Genomic DNA, 18,324 nt, shown 5'->3' on the forward strand with positions numbered 1-18,324 from the left:
TGTGTGGGGGGGAGCCTTGCCCCTTGCTTTTCCTCAAAGGCCAAAGGTCATTTCAGAGGTCTCATAACTGTGCTGTTTTATTTTTTGTAACACTCATCAACATTTAAAATTATGTAATTATTTTTACTATGTATCTGACATCTCCCCGCCGGAACGTAAGCCTCACGAGAAAAGGGGTCTTTCCTGTCTGCTTGCCATTTAATCCTCAGAGCAAACTGGGAATCGAAGTAGTCTGGCTCCAAAACCCGCGCTTTCAAACTGCATTATATTGCTATGTAGTGAATAAAGCAGAGAATGGACTTCTGCACACACACGAAGACGAGAGGGCAAGAAAATAGACCCTAGTCGGGGAAACCAGCAGGTGGAAAACATCCCGACGTAAGCGTATTGCGCCCTTGTAACCTTTCTCTCCGGAAGCGCTTGCCGCTCTCCGGCGCGAGTGCGCACGCGCTGCCGTCGGGGTCGCTCTGGGCCGCGAGCGGAGAGGGGATTTAAGGGAAGGTTCCGCCTCCAGGGCTGAAAGGCGCCTGCGCCGACGGGGCTCTCTTCTAGACGCCCTTTCTCGCTTCCTCCCTCCCTCGCCTGCGCGCGCCGGGTGGGCGTGGGAGGAGGCGGGGAATTGGGGAGGGGAGCGAGGGGGCGGGTGTCGCGGGAGGGAAGGAGCGAACCGGAGAGCGTCGTCCTGAGAGGAGTGAAGGCGGCAAAATGGCGGACCGCTTCTCCCGCTTCAACGAGGATCGAGACTTTCAGGTAAACACGGGCGTCGCCGAGAATCCGGGAAGGCGCTGGCGGAGCCGGCACGTCCTCATTCCCCGCTCCTAGTTCTTTTCTTCCAAGCTCTGCTCCGGCTTACGAACTGGCTTGCTCTTCTCCCGCCTCCCAATTCCTCTAGGGGCCTCCCAGCTTGAGGCGAGGCCGCATCTCCTCTCACCTCGTATTCTCTTACCTGTTAAGCTCAGGCCGCCGGGTTTGCAGCTTTGGCCTGCTCGGGCGGGTTTCGGAAGCCTGGTTGGGCCGCAGACTGGGGACGGTGCTGCCCTCGGGTGCTCCGGGCCTGTGAAGGCGCCGGGCGGGCTCCCGGGGGGAAAAGAGGGATGGGTTGGGAGGGCTTCGGGCGGGTGTTGCTGAGACCAGGGTTTCCGAATTTCTGGGATTTGCTCGCACGGCTCTTCTTCGGTCGTCCTTCGTCTATCCTCAGTATGCTAAATCCCTTTCATTGTGTGGCTTTCCATTTCTTCCCATGGTAAAAGGATCCTTGAGGTATCAGCCGCCTCCTTGGTTGGTCAAACATTGAGATTTCTCTAGGCGTAAATGTTGCTGTTATTAGACCGTTCATCTTGCTTGGAAAAGAGTAAGTTACAGGACTGTGGTCGCTGTAAGCTTAGCCCCAAATCCTCCCTCGAAAGATTTTAAGAAGCGTTAATGATAAGGGACTTCCTTAGCGCGTGAGAACTAGCTCCAGAAGCTCCTTTTTTTCTTTCTTTAGTTGCAAATGCTATATGGAAAAATGTCCTTGTGATGACAGGTTATTATCGAGGGAAAAATAAAGGCCAAATTAGAATAACGCGTCTTTCAGTTGTTTTAAAATACCTTCCTGTTGAGCATTGTTATCGCAGAAATCTCGGCGACTAAAAGGGATTTAGTAGAAATTGGCTGTTTCTAGGGTAAAATACATCCTCAGAGTCTCAAAGAAAACACTGCATTACTACCGCATATCCTGGCAACAGCAATTTGGGTCAGGAGAATGAACATCAGAACTCAAGTTTTTATCCCGCTGCAGATCTTCCTCCGAGTAACATGGGATACTCTAGATACGTTTCAGAAGGCAGTTTGAAGGGTTTGCGTTCCCTGAGATGATGGAGTTGGTAAACAAAGCAGTTAAACAACAACAGTCTAGTGCATGGAACGCTTGTGATAAGTTTTGCAGCAGTAAGGGATCAAGGGGCTGTTGAAAAACCTTGTGATCATGCGCCTGCTGTCTAACTGCAGCACAATACAGGATCTCAAGGTGTTTAAGAATATAGTGCAGGTGCAGGGAAGTTGAAGCAGTTCTTATATAGCCATTTGATCCCTGAGATTTTTTTTTTTTTTTTTAAGAGCTCCTGCGTGAGTAGGCTACAAGATGTGTGGGCTTTTATTGGTAATTATTTTAAAGAGACCTGTTAACTAAAATCTCAAGTGCTTTTCAGAGGAGGAAATTTCAAGGTGACCTAATAAAATTGAAAAGAAATAACATGGACAATTAAGTGATGAGGGAAAATGGCTCAATCACAGAATTTCAGCTGACTTAAACAGATTTGCAGGGCCTTGAAAGAATTTGACACCTGAATAGCAGATTGTGAATGCTGTCACCTGAAAAAATTGAGAAAGCCTCTGCCTTTTCTAGTAAGGTGACTTTCTCTTCTGATATTCTAGCTGGGTTTATCTGAAACCTGATGGGTAGTTCTATGAAGATAGTACGTGTATTTTAAGGTTTTTTTCTGCTTGTATGTTGGAATAACCCAACTCCTGCAGCTAGGAAAATGTTGGTTTTCTAAAATTCAGATCTCCTAATATGGGTAAAATAGGGAACTGGGAATGAAAACCTTTTAGACAACTAAAAGATGTTAAAACTTTTGTAAATTATTATACTAACATTTCTACTTCTTTCTTTTTTTTTTTTTAAGGATTTATTTACTTATTTGACAGAGACACAGTGAGAGAGTGAACATAAGCAGGGGAGTAGGAGAGGGAGAAGCAGACTTCTGCTGAGCAGGGAGCCCAAGGTGGGGCTCGATCCCAGGACCCTGAAATCATGACCTGAGCTGAAGGCAGAGCCACCCAGGCGCCCCTAACATTTCTATTTCTTTTTATTAAATTTTATTTATTTATTTGATAGAGACACATAGTGACAGAGATAGCAAGAGAGCAAAGCAGGGAGAGGGGGAGCCCGATGTGGGGCTCGATCCCAGGATGCCTGGATCCTGACCTGAGCCAAAGGCAGATGCTTAACCGACTAAGCCACCCAGATGCCCCTGTGCTAACATTTCTTTTCTTTTCTTTTTTAAAGATTTTATTTATTTATTTGACAGACAGAGATCACAAGTAGGCAGAGAGGCAGGCAGAGAGTGAAGCAGGCTCCCCGCTGAGCAGAGAGCCCGATGCAGCACTCCATCCCAGGACCCTGAGATCACGACCTGAGCAAAGGCAGAGGCTTTAACCCACTGAGCCACCCAGGCGCCGCTGTACTAACATTTCTAAAAAGTATCTATTTAAAATAGTCAACTACAATAAATTAACAACAAAAAAAAAAACTTAAAGTAGTATTTCTTCGGGATGTTTTAATAAGAAAAAATACTGATTTTCATTAATGATATCCTTCAATTTATAGTTATTAGGGAGAAAATGTAAGAGCATGCTCCTGTATATAGTACATCTAAAACATTTTGAGGTTGGATTATTAAAATTAAATGTGGCCTCCTTTTAAGATTTTGAGTGATAAACAAGGTGAAACCATTGAGTACATTTGAAAACAAATCCAAAGTAGGTTTCCGAAGAGTGCATGGATCCTGTTGCTTTTAAAAAGATCTTCTTACAGCACTAGAAATTTTTCTGTGTATCTTCTCCAGTAAGTTCTAGATGACTGTCATTTTTTTGGCTTTAAATTGGCAAGATAACTAAAAATGATAAAATTTCACTCTTTGCCAATTTACCATCACTTGCAAATTTTGGAGAGTTTGTGGTATCTTGAACTTAGTATGGAGTCAGAGGTGGATTCACTTATTTGGGAACACCTGAAGTTTCAAAGGTGTTTTATGTAGTATGGTGAGGAGCTTAATTAATGGTGGCATGGCACCTGAAGCACTTAGGAACATAAAGAGTAATCATTATTAAGAACATACATTTAAACATTTTCACTAACTTCATTTTAATAATAAATAGGCACCATTCTACACACTATATGTGTATTTTCTCATAGTCTTTGCAATAACTCTATGAGGTAGGTACTATTAACGCTCTTTTTCAAATGAGGCAGCTGAGGCACAGAGAGTTAAATAACTTGGCCAGGTATATATAGCTGGTAGATGGCAGCACCTAGAGTCCCACCCTGGCTCTTAAGACTCTTGAACCTATGCACATGGCCATTATCTCTACTGCCACTTACATATTTTATATAACTAATTGAGTCATCAAATACAGAGGATAAACTTACAAATTATGAAGAATAAGTGAGCTTTTAGAGAGGTTATACAGTTAGTTTTTACTGTGTTCCCTTTTGTCCAGAACGGTTTCTTGTTCTCCCAAGGACTTAGAAGGAGACTTCTGACAGTGATGAGTTACACTATAATAGAGGACATATTGTTAACTGTTATTTTAGTTTAGACATTGTTTTGTGTGGCGTTTTTAAAAAAATATTTATTTATTTATTTGTCAGAGAGAGAGAGAGAGAGCCCACACACAAGCAGAGGGAGTGGCAGGCAGAGCAAGTAGAGGGAGAAGCAGGCTCCCCGCCAAGCAAGGAGCTCCATGCAGGACTCCATCCCAGGACCCTAGGATCATGACCAGAGTCAAAGGCAGATGCTTAACCGACTGAGCCACCCAGGTGTCCCTTGTGTGGTCTTTTTAAGTGATCTTTTTTTATCTTTGGAAATCTTTGTGGTTTAGACTCGTATTTATTTTTTAATGTTTTAATTCTGACTACTGCTTTAAAAATCTGACCTCAATTTCTGAATGAGACACAACTTATGCCTACATTTACCAGATTAAGGCATATTTGCTCACTGATTAAAATGTTACACAAACTAATGGAAAATACGTAGTATATGTAACTTAAGATATAGATGTATTCAGTACTTTGAATTACAGGTTCCCTAAAGAAAGTTTTGTTTGTACAGAGATGTACAACTGTAAGATGTTGTTACACTGCTCAGTGTTTAGTGGTTGTGCAGCTGTTAATGGTGATGCTCCTGAATGCTATGAGGAAATATGTTCTTCAATTCGTGTTCCTGCAGATAACTGGTGATTTAAAGTAGCCTTTCAGGGCGCCTGGGTGGCTCAGTGGGTTAAGCCGCTGCCTTCGGCTCAGGTCATGATCTCAGGGTCCTGGGATCGAGGCCCGCATCGGGCTCTCTGCTCAGCAGGGAGCCTGCTTCCCTCTCTCTCTCTCTGCCTGCCTCTCCATCTACTTGTGATTTCTCTCTGTCAAATAAATAAATAAAATCTTTAAAAAAAAAAAAAAATAAAGTAGCCTTTCATTCTTGTTCTGAATGTGTTTTGCATTAGATTTCTAATAAAAAGGAGTTATGATAATCAATGAGTAATAAAAGAAGAGAATAAAAGTCTTAAAGTGCATAGTAAAAATAAAATTACCCAAGGGTTTTCTATACTATATGTAAGTAATCATAATGGTAAATAGTAATAAGTCATGTGTTACTTTATGTAGTATGTAAGAGTCCTGGTATTTCATGTATGATACCAGGATGTGACCTTCAGATAATTCTTAGTTGAGACCATTAAATGAGAAGGTTACAGTTTTAAAATACTTTGAGCACAGAAGCATCTTAGTATATTTTCTGTGTGGTATCTTGCAGTAAAGTTGGCATTCTAATGTAGACGTGGTGGAGATGACAGATGACACGGGGAAGACTCTGCTTCCAGGGTCTCCCATCATCTGGAAGAGATGCCACTAGTTGTGGAAATCAGTGTGCACTTTGCTTGGGATACTGAAATTTATGCAAAATCATTACTACTCCCTTTCCCATATATATTATATAGGTGGACAGGGTTGGAACCAAGGCTGTACCATCAAAATACTGTTGATAAATTGTCATTATTAACAAATGCAAAATTATTGGTTAGTATATTTTCAGGTGTTCAAGAGTTACCGTGTAAGGTTAGCATAAGGGAAAGTTCTCTGGTGGTTATTTGAAGGATTAAGGTAAATATTCAAGGTAAAGGGTACTGGAAAAGGGACAGTTAAGGAATAACATCACAGAGAAAAACATAAGTTGCATTGGAGGGACAATGGGGTTGGCAGGAATTGCGATCACAGGGCTTCATGTGACAGTATGCTTACTTGTTTTCAAAGTAGGCATTGAGACCAAGAAGAAACTGATCTAGACAGATTCATTATTAGGCTGATTATTTACAGGGCTGTTCTAGTGCTATCAGCATTACAGAAAAATAGGTGACCCTGTTGTATTCATTCCATTTTTTTCTATCTGTATCACACAATTCCCATTAGAATACTACAGAAACTCTTTTTTCCCATTTTCTTAGATATTTATGATAATTTATATAACCAGAACTAAAATTTGTGACTTAAAAAATTTTTTAGACTCATATATAATTAGCTATACTGATTCTTCTGCTTCATAGCTGAGATATATTTCCATGTAATTTCCATCTCTTTAGGTATATGATAAAATGAAAAAAGGACAGTGTTCTCTTGTGGCCAAGATGACCATTTTCTGGGGTATCTGGCTGGCTCAGTCAGTCCAGCATGTAACTCGATCTCAGGGTCACGAGTTTGAGCCCCACATTGAGTGGTGGAGTTTGCTTTAAAAAAAAAAAAAAAATTACCATTTTCTGGAAAGGATTAGGAGTTCATGAGATCTTGAATTATGGATTTGAAACCCATGTGGAGATTTCATTTTTTTTCTTGTGACTTAATAAGTTTCTAATATTTTATTAATGTAAATGGGTTCCAGCTTGAAGTAGACATCCAGTTCTTGAATTCTATTAACATTCCTTCCCTGAAACAGTTTGGTACTTTTGCTTGTATGTCTGGCATTAAATCCCTTTTCATATTAGCATCGCCGTTTAGCATTAAGTGAGAGCTGACTCATGGTTAATTACCAAAGGAATTACAAATGACCACCACAGATACTGAAAGAAGTCATTGATTTGATACTGCAGTGGATACCAGAAGATGTTGTAATGATTTTCCAGTTATAAAAAGTGAATTGTCCATTTAACTGTGGAAATCTATCTGAATGTGCTTAATGCATTGTATTAATTAATGCAAAAATTTAAATATATGCAGCTGAAAGAATATACTATATTGTCATACTAAATGATTTCTCTGTGATTTAACAGATGCATTTAATATATTATACATAATATAGGAATTTATGGAAGAAAAAGTAGCCACAGTTATTTTGGCATTATATGTAGGTTAATAGCATATAATATTTTAGTAAGTGCCCTAGATAGTAAGAAATTAAAGTTAGGGCCAAAATAGTAGTTTCCTGTAACTTAATTTTAATTTTTACTAGTAGTGTCGAGGTAAGATAAATCTTAAGTTGTGCATCATTCAAACAAGCAGAAGATGTCTTTGTAATATTAATTTGGTCTCATCTCATTAGGGTTCAGTTATTTGTTATCATCCTTCTCTGACAGTTGATTTCAAAGAGGAATTCAGTTTATCTCTCTGTTTTATGGAATTGAAATACAAAACAGCCCTTCAGATTTAGTTATTTTTTTTCAGATTTAGTTATAATAGAAAAAATCATCGCTCATATTTTCTGACTGATATTTTAGATAATGATTGTTGGAAAAGTTAGTACTTTTATCTTATGGTTCAAGGAATATTTTTTAGTGTTGATGAGGGAGAAGTAGCTTGCTTTTTCAACCTTTTGTAGATAATACTGATCAAAAATCAAGAAATTAATTGGATAATATAGATAAAAGCTTAAGCTAATGCTTGTGCATTTATATGCTGTAGTCAGTAATTTCCCTTATTGCTTTGAGTAATGCTATAAGAAAAATTATGAAGTATCTTAGAAGGAGCAAAAATGGTTAAAAATTTAATTGGTTTAATAACTGCCTTAGGGTATCTGCATAAGAGATACCAAGGGATATATTACCTTCAGAATATTTTCTAGTATATAAACTTATTTTTTTTAAAGATTTTATTTATTTATTTGACGCAGAGAGGGAGGGAGGGAGAGTACAAGCAGGGGGAGGGTCAGAGGGAGAGGGAGAAGCAGGTTCCCTGCTGAGCTGAGAGCCTAATGGGGGACTTGATCCTAAGGACCCAGGGATCATGACCCAAGCTTAAGGCAGTCGCCCAACCAACTAAGCCACCAGGTGCACTAAACTTACTTTTAAAAAGGTTGTTAAAATAATATTTGAATAGTAGTTGTACTAAGAAGTGTGTGTGTATAGAGAAAACTTGAGGCTAAGAAAAGGAGCTTTTTGTCCTAGATTGAGAGGTAACAAAAGTAACAATAGTATTTACTACTCAAAATCAGCAGGATTGTTAGGTGAACAGCGTAGTCAGTAAATAAAAAGTTCAAAGTAAATGAGAGAACTCTTGAAGTGGAATGGTTGGGCATGCCTTTATGAAGAAAGTAGCATTTAAGCTGGATCTTGAAAGCTAAGACTACATCTTTTTTTTTTTTTTTTTAAGATTTTATTTATTCATTAGCGAGAGAGAGAGAGAGAGAGAGAAAGAACATGCACACTCTGGAGCAGGAGCGGTGGAGGGAGAAGCAGACTCCCTGCTGAGCAGGGAGCCAGATGTGGGGCTTAATGCCGGGACCCTGAGATCATAGGGAGGCATTCAGTTGGAGAAAATAGCCAGGGTAAAAGTATAGAATTGGAACAGGCAGAATTGTTTGTTTTTGTTTTTCTCTTTGAACAATGATTAAGCCATTGTACATAGGGAAAAAGTGAAAGCTGAGGCTACAACAATTAAGTTTTATTTTAATGCTCTAATCAGGAATGTTCCTAGCTTTATTTATTTATTTATTTATTTATTTATTTTTAAAGATTTTATTTATTTATTTGACAGATAGAGATCACAAGTAGGCAGAGAGGCAGGCAGAGAGAGAGAGAGAAGGAAGCAGGCTCCCTGCCGAGCAGAGGGCCTGATCTGGGGCTTGATCCCAGGATCCTGGGATCATGACCTGAGCTGAAGGCAGAGGCTTTAACCTACTGAGCCACCCAGGCGCCCAACACGGTTGTTCTTATTGGAAGATTAATTCAGACACAGTTGTTAGATGTGCTGTATGTACAGTTAAAGCTGTGATAACCAGTGCTCATCAACCAGAGTTAATGTGAGTGGGGGCAAGAGAGGGATTATAATAACGGACTGTGATTGTAAGCTTGGTGGGTGGGGAGATAAGTAAGGACTTTTGGGGTGGAGGGAAAAGTTGGATCGAGTCCCGCATCAGGCTCTCTGCTCAGCGCGGAGCCTGCTTCCTCCTCTCTCTCTCTCTGCCTGCCTCTATGCCTACTTGTGATCTCTCTCTGTCAAATAAATAAATAAAATCTTAAAAAAAAAAATTGGATCAATGGATTGTAGTCTGCAGTGGGGTTTAAGAATTGTTGGAGTGATGGGAGGTGGGTGGGGGATGAGGAAAAGTATAAAAAGGATTAAGAGTTTACTTACTGTAATGAGCACTGAGTAATGTGTAGACTTGTTGAATCATTGTATTGTACACCTGAAACTAATAGAACTTTTTTTCTCCCAAAGATTTTATTTATTTATTTGACTGAGAGTGATCACAAGCAGGCAGAGCAGCAGGCAGAGAGAAAGGGGGAAGCAAGCTCCCTGTTGAGCAGAGAGCCTGATGTAGGGCTCCATCCAACTACCCTGAGATCATGACCTGAGCCACCCAGGCGCCCCTAATACAGCATTGTTAATTACACTTCAGTTAAAAACAAAAGAATTATTGGAGTTGGAGGTACTAGAGGGAATGAGCTGTTACAGTTGGTAGAGCATAGTGCTTGAAATAGAGATTATGAAAGAGTTGAGATTATTGGTAATGACATGATAGTGAAACGGCTAAAGTAGAATGGAGGACAAGATCATAAGAAAGGAAGTTAGGGAACTAAGACTTCAGGGTGTTGTAAAATCATCTAACCTGGATATAAGAATGGTAATATTGTGTAGTTGTATACTGTTATGGTTTAGTAAGTGTGCTTAGATACATTCTTTTTTTTTTTTTTAAAGATTTTATTTATTTATTTGACAGAGAGAGATCACAAGTAGGCAGAGACGCAGGCAGAGAGAGAGAGAGGAGGAAGCAGGCTCCCCGCTGAGCAGAGAGCCGGATGCAGGACTTGATCCCAGGACCCTGAGATCATGACCTGAGCCAAAGGCAGCGGCCCAACCCACTGAGCCACCCAGGCGCCCGATACATTCTTGTCTAATTTCTTCCAGTAGCTCAGTGAGGTAGATAGATTAGATAGGAACTCTATTTTAGAGATGGTGAAACTGAGGCCCAGATAAATTATTTTGCCTAATTCAGAGCGGGGGTTTGAACTTTATCTTCTGATTTATTTTGTAATTTATCTTGTATTTTTTTGGTAGTGTTCTTTTTGCTGTGGTGTATAGATTGGTCTCTTTTTGAGGAGATGAGTGTTAGTTTTATCTACAGTATGCAGAGCACTGTTTCCCTTTAATACATGGCAGCATTTTCTACCAGTTACCTATCTGGTAGGAAATGGTTGGTATGTTTATCATTTTTGTTTTCTGGTAACCTCTTGGTGTTATAAACTTACTTAGTTATGACTTCTTGCTGGCCTTTTCACTGTGCATAGGTTTACCAGACAGTTCCATTTCCCAAACATTTATTGAGTGCCCATGTATTAGCATGGCATCATAAAGGATAAGAAATAAGATAAAATCAGTCCATTTTCATTTGTGTCAGTAAAAAGGTAGATGGGAGAGGAGATGGTACTTCTACTGGATGTTGTCAAATTTGGGTACTATAAACTCACCCTTGACTGTTGGAGCAGCAGAAGTTGACTGCTGTGATAGCTAGTGATGATATTATCAGCCTCTGTTTGTTGGTATGGGCCCTGTGCCAGGATATTTTGGAGATATTTATCTAATCCAAGTAGCATTTTTTTTTTTAAGATTTTTATTTATCTTTTTGACAGAGAAACTGAGAGGGGGAACACAAGCAGGGGGAGTGGGAGAGGGAGAAGCAGGCTGTCCACTGAGCGGGGAGCCTGATGCAGGGCTCCATCCCAAGACCTAGGGATTATGATCTGAGCTGAAGGCAGACACTTAACCAACTGAGCCATACTGGTGCCCCTAAAAATGAAATCTTTTTTTCTTTTTAATAACTTTATTATATTTTTAAAGATTTATTCATTTGTTTGTTTATTTATTTATTTATTTGACAGACAGTGAGAGAGAAAGCGCGCACATGCACACAAGCAGGGTTAGCAGCAGAGGGAGGGGGAGAAGCAGGCTCTCCACTGAGCAGGGAGCCCGATGTGAATCTCGATCCCAGGACGCTGGAATCATGACCAGAGCCAAAGGCAGCCACTTAACAACTGAACCATCCAGGTGCCCCCCCCCACCCCAAAAAACCAAACTGGAGCATCTGGTGCCATTGTAAAAGGTGTATCTCTTTTCTTTTCACTTCATTGTTCTGCCATCCTTCAGTTTTCTTTTATTAACCTGGACATGCCAGGCTCTTTTCTTTCTTTCTTTCTTTTTTTTTTTTTTTTTTTTTGGTTAATTAAAAATTTTTAAAAGATTTTACTTATTTGAGAGAGAAAATAAGCAAGGGGAGGGACAGAGGGAGAAGATTCACCACTGATCAGGGAAGCAGAGTGGGGCTTGATCCCAGGACCCTGACTGAGATCATGACCTGAGCCAAAGGTGAACACTTAACTGATTGAGCCACCCTGGTGCCTTGCTAGGCTCTTTTTTTAATTTTTGGTTTTGCATATGCTCTTAGCTGTCTTGAATTCCTGCTACTGTACTTTTATAGTCTTCAATATAAAAGTTTTGGTGTCACCTCTGACATCTTCCTAAGTTGAATTAGTTGATTTTCTGTGCTCCCATAGCACTTTGGTCATATTTCAGTAATAGCACTTTTACTGGCAATAGTAGCAGCTCACAGTATAGAGGGCTTATTACTTTGTTGTGTGCACCATTATTTCATGTAATCTGCCAGTAGGGCAGGTTCTATTATCCCCATTTTACAATGAAAAACTTACCCAGATCCACATAGCTAGTTGAAGAGGTAGCTTTCAGGTATTTTGGACCAGTGTTGGCTCTTAACTACTGTGTTTTTACCTCTCTTACTGTATACTTCCTTATAGTTTATCTCCTCACACTGGACTTAGAACTCCTTGGATGCCAAGTCTTTGTTTTATTCATTTTTCTAGCATTGAGCCAGGGTCTGGCACCTAGAAGTTGCTCAGATATTTGAATTCACAGTTAAGGAAAGTCAGGTATTCACAGTTAAGGAAAGTAAGGAGAGGCTTAGTAGAGCCTGGGAAGCCTTGGGGACTCAGCTTCCTGCTGTACTGTGGATTATCTAGGTTGGGCTATTACTTTTTGTGGTAACCTATAAAGCCAGTTGGGGGATATTCAGATTTGGAGTCTGTATTAATGGCTAGTTATAATTTTACATTATTATGTATTAAATATAATTACAGCAGTCGTCTTTTAGTTGTGTTTCCTTTTGTGTGAAACATTACACATATACTTCTTTACCTGTGAACTAGTGCAGAAGTTTTGTCAGACCTCTGAATAGAGATCTATCATAACCAGCCAGTGGTGAAAGAAATACGTTACTATAGGTTTCAGATTCTTTTTTTTTTTTTTTTTGAGATTTTATTTATTTAGAGAAAAAGCAGTTGGGGGGGGGGGGGTGCAAAGGGAAAAGGTGAGAGAGAATCCCAAGCCGATTCCGCACTGAGCACAGAGCCCAGTGTGGGGTTCGATCTCACAACCCTGAAATCAGGAGTTGGAAGCTTAACTGAGCCACTCAGGCACCCCCAGATGAATTAAACTGTTGTCTTCCTGTCTTTCTGAATGCCTCAAGAATTGTTTGCTGTATTTTCATGCATTTCTGAAAAAGGTTTATTTTTTTTTCTTTCTCTCTCTCTCTTTTTTTTTTTTTTTTTTTTTTTAAGATTTTTATTTGAGAGAGATCACAAGTAGGCAGAGAGGCAGGCAGATAGAGAGGAGGAAGCCAGGACCCTGGGACCATTACCTGAGCCCAAGGCCGAGGCTTTAACCCACTGAGGCACCCAGGTGCCCCAGGTTTATTTTTCCTATGGGGTTTTTAAAGTTGCTAATTTTTCAATGTAGGGCTTTTATTGGAAACAGTTCGTTCTTTTTCTAGTCAAATTACCCAGAAAATTTGATATTGCAAACAGGTGTGCATGTATTTTTTTTTTTAAGATTTTATTTATTTATTTGATAGAGAGAAATCACAAGTAGATGGAGAGGAGAGGCAGGCAGAGAGAGAGGAAGGGAAGCAGGCTCCCCGCTGAGCAGAGAGCCCGATGTGGGACTCAATCCCAGGACCCCGAGACCATGACCCCAGCCGAAGGCAGCGGCTTAACCCACTGAGCCAACCAGGCGCCCCAGGTGTGCATGTGTTTTTAGCCCAGTATGTGATATCCTCATACCCTTGACCCAGTGTAATGTTTTTCAAGTTCTTTATGATTTGCTGAGATTGCAAATTGAGCCAGTTATCTTTCCTGGTAATTTACATAGAAGTAAATTCAATAAATGAATTTTTCATCTGGGTATTGACTGGTTTCAGCAGTGCTTTAAAATAATAATTTATTATTTTGTACCTCTTTATTTTTTTGAAAAATATTTTTTATTTTTTTTTGAGAGAGAGAGAGAGAGCACAAGTGGGAGGGAAGGGCAGGGGTAGAGGAAGAAGCAGGCTCCCTGCTCAGCAGGGAGCCATTGTGGGACTTGATCCCAGAACCCTGGGATCATGACCTGAGTGAAAGTATGTGCTTAACCCTCTGAGCCACCCAGGCTATGCAGTGATGCTATAGTGTAATAATCTGGATTTAACAGCTGAAGACATAGGCCTAGGCCTAGACAGTTTTGATAATTTATTTGCCCAAGGTTATACAGCTAGCAAATGGTTGCGATTTAATTTCAGGTATCTCTCACTTCAGAGTTCTTTGGTTTTTATAATAGTATACTGAAAGTCATTGTAAATCAGACTGTATGATTACGAAAATCATGAAGAATTGGGGTTTTTGAAGATGTTTCTGTCCACTTTCTAAGTGGAAATAACTTTTTTTTTTTAAAGATTTTTTATGGGACGCCTGGGTGGCTCAGTTGGTTAAGCAGCTGCCTTCGGCTCAGGTCAGGATCCCAGCGTCCTGGGATTGACTCCCACATCAGGCTCCTTGCTCAGCAGGGAGCCTGCTTCTCCCTCTGCCTGCCATTCTGTCTGCCTGTGCTCGCTTTCTCTCCCTGACAAATAAATAAAATCTTTAAAAAAAAAAAAATTTATTTATTTATTTATTTGACAGACAGAGATCACAAGTAGGCAGACAGGCAGGCAGAGAGAGAGGAGGAAGCAGGCTCCCTGTGAAGCAGAGAGCCTGATGCAGGGCTCAATCCCAGGACCCTGGGACCATGACCTGAGCCGAAGGCAGAGGCTTTAACCCACTGAGCCACCCAGGTGTCCCTAAACATATCATTTTTTGTCTATGGCAGGTAAAATCAGCATCATTACATGTTTTGAATTTAGAAAGTCCAAATTATAAACAAGTCTGTTACTTGAGTTGTAAGGTAGGGCAGTGATTAATATATCCCCTTAGTGACATTAGACAATCTCTTAGGGAATAAGGTAAATATAGTACAAAAGATAAATTTTGGTTGGGGAGATTTGAAGAAGAGAGAGGGGAATGTCCATAATATGCAGCTTAATAGCCAGAGCCAGGTGCTAAAAGATAGGGCTAGCATGAGTGGTACAATATACTACCAATGATAAAATTACTTTAAATTTGGCTCATACATAGTTTAAATGGGAAAAATCAGAAAGGATTTAAAAGTTGAGTCTCTATAATCCTTGTATTAAATAATTGATTTGACAGTGCATCAGAGAGCTTGAATCCAATGACTTTGACTATGAATAACGGTTTTTCATTAATTTTGGGGGGAAATCTTGTTAAACTTTAATAGTCATAGGAAGATAGAGGAGAACATCACCTCTTCAGGGTCTTGAATATGGTGTTTTACTATTTGAGATTATGGTCTTTTGATTGTGATCTTTAAAGAATTGTCCCAATAATTTATCCTCTTCTCTAGTTTTAATTTTCCCTATTAATTGCCATATTTAACTATTGGAAAGGGTACAGATGCAGGATTGTGTAAAGTCCAAAATCAGCACTGGTTAGCAAATAAAAGATTCCACTTATATGAATAAATTTAGGACAGTCCATGTCTCTATTTATATTTAAATGATCTTCACAGCTAAATTTGTAAGAGAGAAGTTTCCACATTTGTCCTGTGCTTGGAAGCAGAATCCTTGACCTATAAGGAATTAGGGCTACCGTGTATTTTAATGACATACAGGTCAGCCAGGTTCTGTTCATTTATAATTAGACCCGCCACAAGTGGAAGCTTTTGTTGAGAGAGGCAGTTGAAAGAAAGTCCGTAGGGTGTTATGTATACATGTGTGTTTTAAAACAATTTTTTGAAAAGTGAAACTGCTTCTAGTCTGGTCCCTTTGAACTTAAATTTCTGATCAGCATAAATGAAAAATAATATTTCAGTTCTGAAAGCAGATAGTATATGGATAGAAAGAGTTGATTTAGGCATTGGAATTAAGTGTTTTAAGCAGTCATCATTAAAACTAAATTTTAAGAATACTTTAATGTAGGATTTGTAAATTTTCCCTAGGGTGACCATATGTCGTAGTTTATGCCTTTTGTCATGGCATGTTTACCCGTAGCCTTCCCTTTTACTCTCAAAGTGCCCTGGTTTGTAAGATACATTATGTGATCATCCTAATTCTAATGGGATTTGAGAGGTCTAAATGAGATTTTGAAAGTAGGGTAAAGCAGGAAAAAAAAATATTCCTCTTAATATCCCTGTTGAGGCCTGTACATAATCAAATGCCATATTGCCTATTTTTGGAAAGAATTTTTTTTTTTTTTAAGATTTTTTTTGGACAGAGAGAGATGACAAGTAGGCAGAGAGGCAGGCAGGGAAAGAGGGGAAAGTAGACTCCCCGTTGAGCAGAGAGCCTGATGCGGGGCTGGATCCCAGGTCCCCGAGATCATTACCTGAGCCGAAGGCAAAGGCTTAATCTGAGCCACCCAGGCGCCCCCCCCCCCCCCTTTTTAAAAAAAAACCCCCCCCCCCCCCCCCCCGTGTGGGGCTTGGACTTAGGACCCCGAGATAAGGAGTTGCAGGTTTTAATGACTGAGCCAGCCAGGAGCCTCTGGAAAGAATGATCTTAATAAGTCTAAGTTCATCAGGATGATGGAAATTGTATGTGTGAGGAAAAATAAGAAATACTACTATCGGGGCGCCTGGGTGGCTCTGTGGGTTAAAGCCTCTGCTTTCGGCTCAGGTCATGATCCCAGGGTCCTGGGATCAAGCCCCGCGTCGGGCTCTCGGCTCAGCAGGGAGCCTGCTTCTGCCTGCCTCTCTGCCTACTTGTGATCTCTGTCTGTCAAATAAATAAATAAAATATTAAAAAAAAAAAAAAAGAAATACTACTATCATCATGGTCACCACTACCACCCCCACCCCACCCCCACTACTACTACTACTGTTCTTAAAGTTTGTAGGATAAGCACTACTGACTGAGCTACCCAGGTGCCCCAGCATTGGTACAGTAATATTAACTAAACCATAAGCCTTATTTGAATTTTACCACTTTTATCCACTAATATTCTTTTTCTGTTTCAGGATTCCACCCAGGATTCTAAATTAATCGCATGTAGTTATTTCTTCTTTGTGTCCTCTAATCTGTAATATTTCCTTGGTCTTTCCATGTTTTTTGTGCTAACTAGCAGGTTTTAACTAACTTTTCTACATGAAATACTGTTTAAGAATTATGGTCATGGGGGAAGAATTATGATAATAGTTAATGCTTTTTTTTTTTTTTTAAATTTTTTGAGTTTTATATAGTTTACAGTGGTGGAAACATGAGGCTAAGAATCAGGACCCCAGTGCTAAATTGTACACCTGTTACAACTTAAAGTTGATGTAACACTGTGTTTGAACTATAAATAAATAAAATTTCAACAAAAATAAAATTACATTTATTCCTACCATATACCCTATCCCTGACCCAAAGAATCAGAAGTCTTTGTGAATTTGGGACAGTCTGTGTTAGTTTCTTATTTGTGAAGTAAGGATGATTAAAGGGCGCCTGGGTGGCTCAGTCAGTTAAGGGTCTGACTTGATTTTAGCTAGGTCATGATCTCAGGGTCATGAGACTAAGCCTTGCTTGGGGCTCGGTTCTAGGTGTGGAGCCTGCTTATGAAGATTCTCTCTGTTGGGTTGCCTGGATGAGTCAGTCAGTTAAGTGGCTGACTCTTGATTTTGGCTCAGGTCATGATCTCAGGGTCTTGGGATCAAGCCCCACATGGGGCTCTGTACTCAGTAGGGAGTCTGCTTTAGCATCTGTCTTTCCCTCTGCCCCTCCCCCCCTACACTTATGTTCTCTCTCTCTCTGTAAAATAAATAAACCTTAAAAAAGATTCTCTCTCTCCCTCTCCACCCTGCTCACATGCACTCTTGGTCACTCCAGAAAGGAAAAAAAAATTTTCCTCTAAGTGTAACTGATTGCCACATCCTGTATTATCTAAGTTTGTGAGGATAAGGTTTCTGAAGTTATTTTATAAAGCTGAAAGAATCTGTGCATGTCTGAGTGTATGGAGTGGTACTGACCTTTCTCAAAACTTTATTTTAAATCTAAAACAGTTTTAGATTTATGGAAAGAATGTTAAGATAGTAAGAGTTCCCATAGATATGCACCTAGTTTCCCTTATTAACATCTTACATTAGTGTTTGCCCATTTGTTACCATACTAACAGACTAATAATCTTTACCAATGGATATTGATATATTATTATTAATTCCAGTCTGTATCTGTATCCTTAGTACTCCCCTCATGTCCTTTTCTGTTTGAGGGTCCCATACAGGATACCTCATTACATTTAGCTATCATGTCTCTTTAGAACCTGTTTGGCTGTGTCTGTTTGTAATAAATTTTTAAAGGGCAAAAATTTAGTTAATGTTGTAATTGCCATTAATTTGGGGTATAATTTAATAAAAATTTCAGTTGTCTTAAGTACCTATATATGTTGCTGTTTTGTCTTGTTTTTTTTTAAATTTTAATTTTAATTAATTTATTTTTAATTTAAAGATTTTTATTTTTATTCATTTATTTGACAGATCTCAAGTAGGCAGATAGAGAGAGGGGGGAAGCAGGCTCCCCGCCGAGCAGAGAGCCCTATGTGGGCCTTGATCCCAGGACCCTGAGGCTTAACCAACTGAGCCACCCAGGCGCCCAAAAGTGAATATTGTTAAAATGCAGGCTGTGTTGTAACAGTAGAAAGTGAAGGAAAACCCTACTTCTTTCGTTCTTT

The 18,324-nt window shown here is 39.8% G+C and overlaps 1 protein-coding gene across 1 annotated transcript in view; it reads left to right on the forward strand.

Annotated features, from left to right (window-relative positions):
* The first annotated feature begins 644 nt into the window (after nucleotides 1-644).
* The window catches only part of GPATCH8 (G-patch domain containing 8), a 113,037-nt gene continuing 95,357 nt past the window's right edge, over nucleotides 645-18,324 (forward strand). Inside the window, exon 1 of the mRNA XM_059380992.1 lies at nucleotides 645-750. Coding sequence (XP_059236975.1) covers nucleotides 706-750 — 45 coding nt within the window. The 5' untranslated portion in view covers nucleotides 645-705. The remainder of the gene's footprint in view (nucleotides 751-18,324) is intronic.

The sequence above is a fragment of the Mustela nigripes genome, chromosome 16, assembly GCF_022355385.1.
Source record: "Mustela nigripes isolate SB6536 chromosome 16, MUSNIG.SB6536, whole genome shotgun sequence".
Classification (NCBI taxonomy): Eukaryota; Metazoa; Chordata; class Mammalia; order Carnivora; family Mustelidae; genus Mustela; species Mustela nigripes.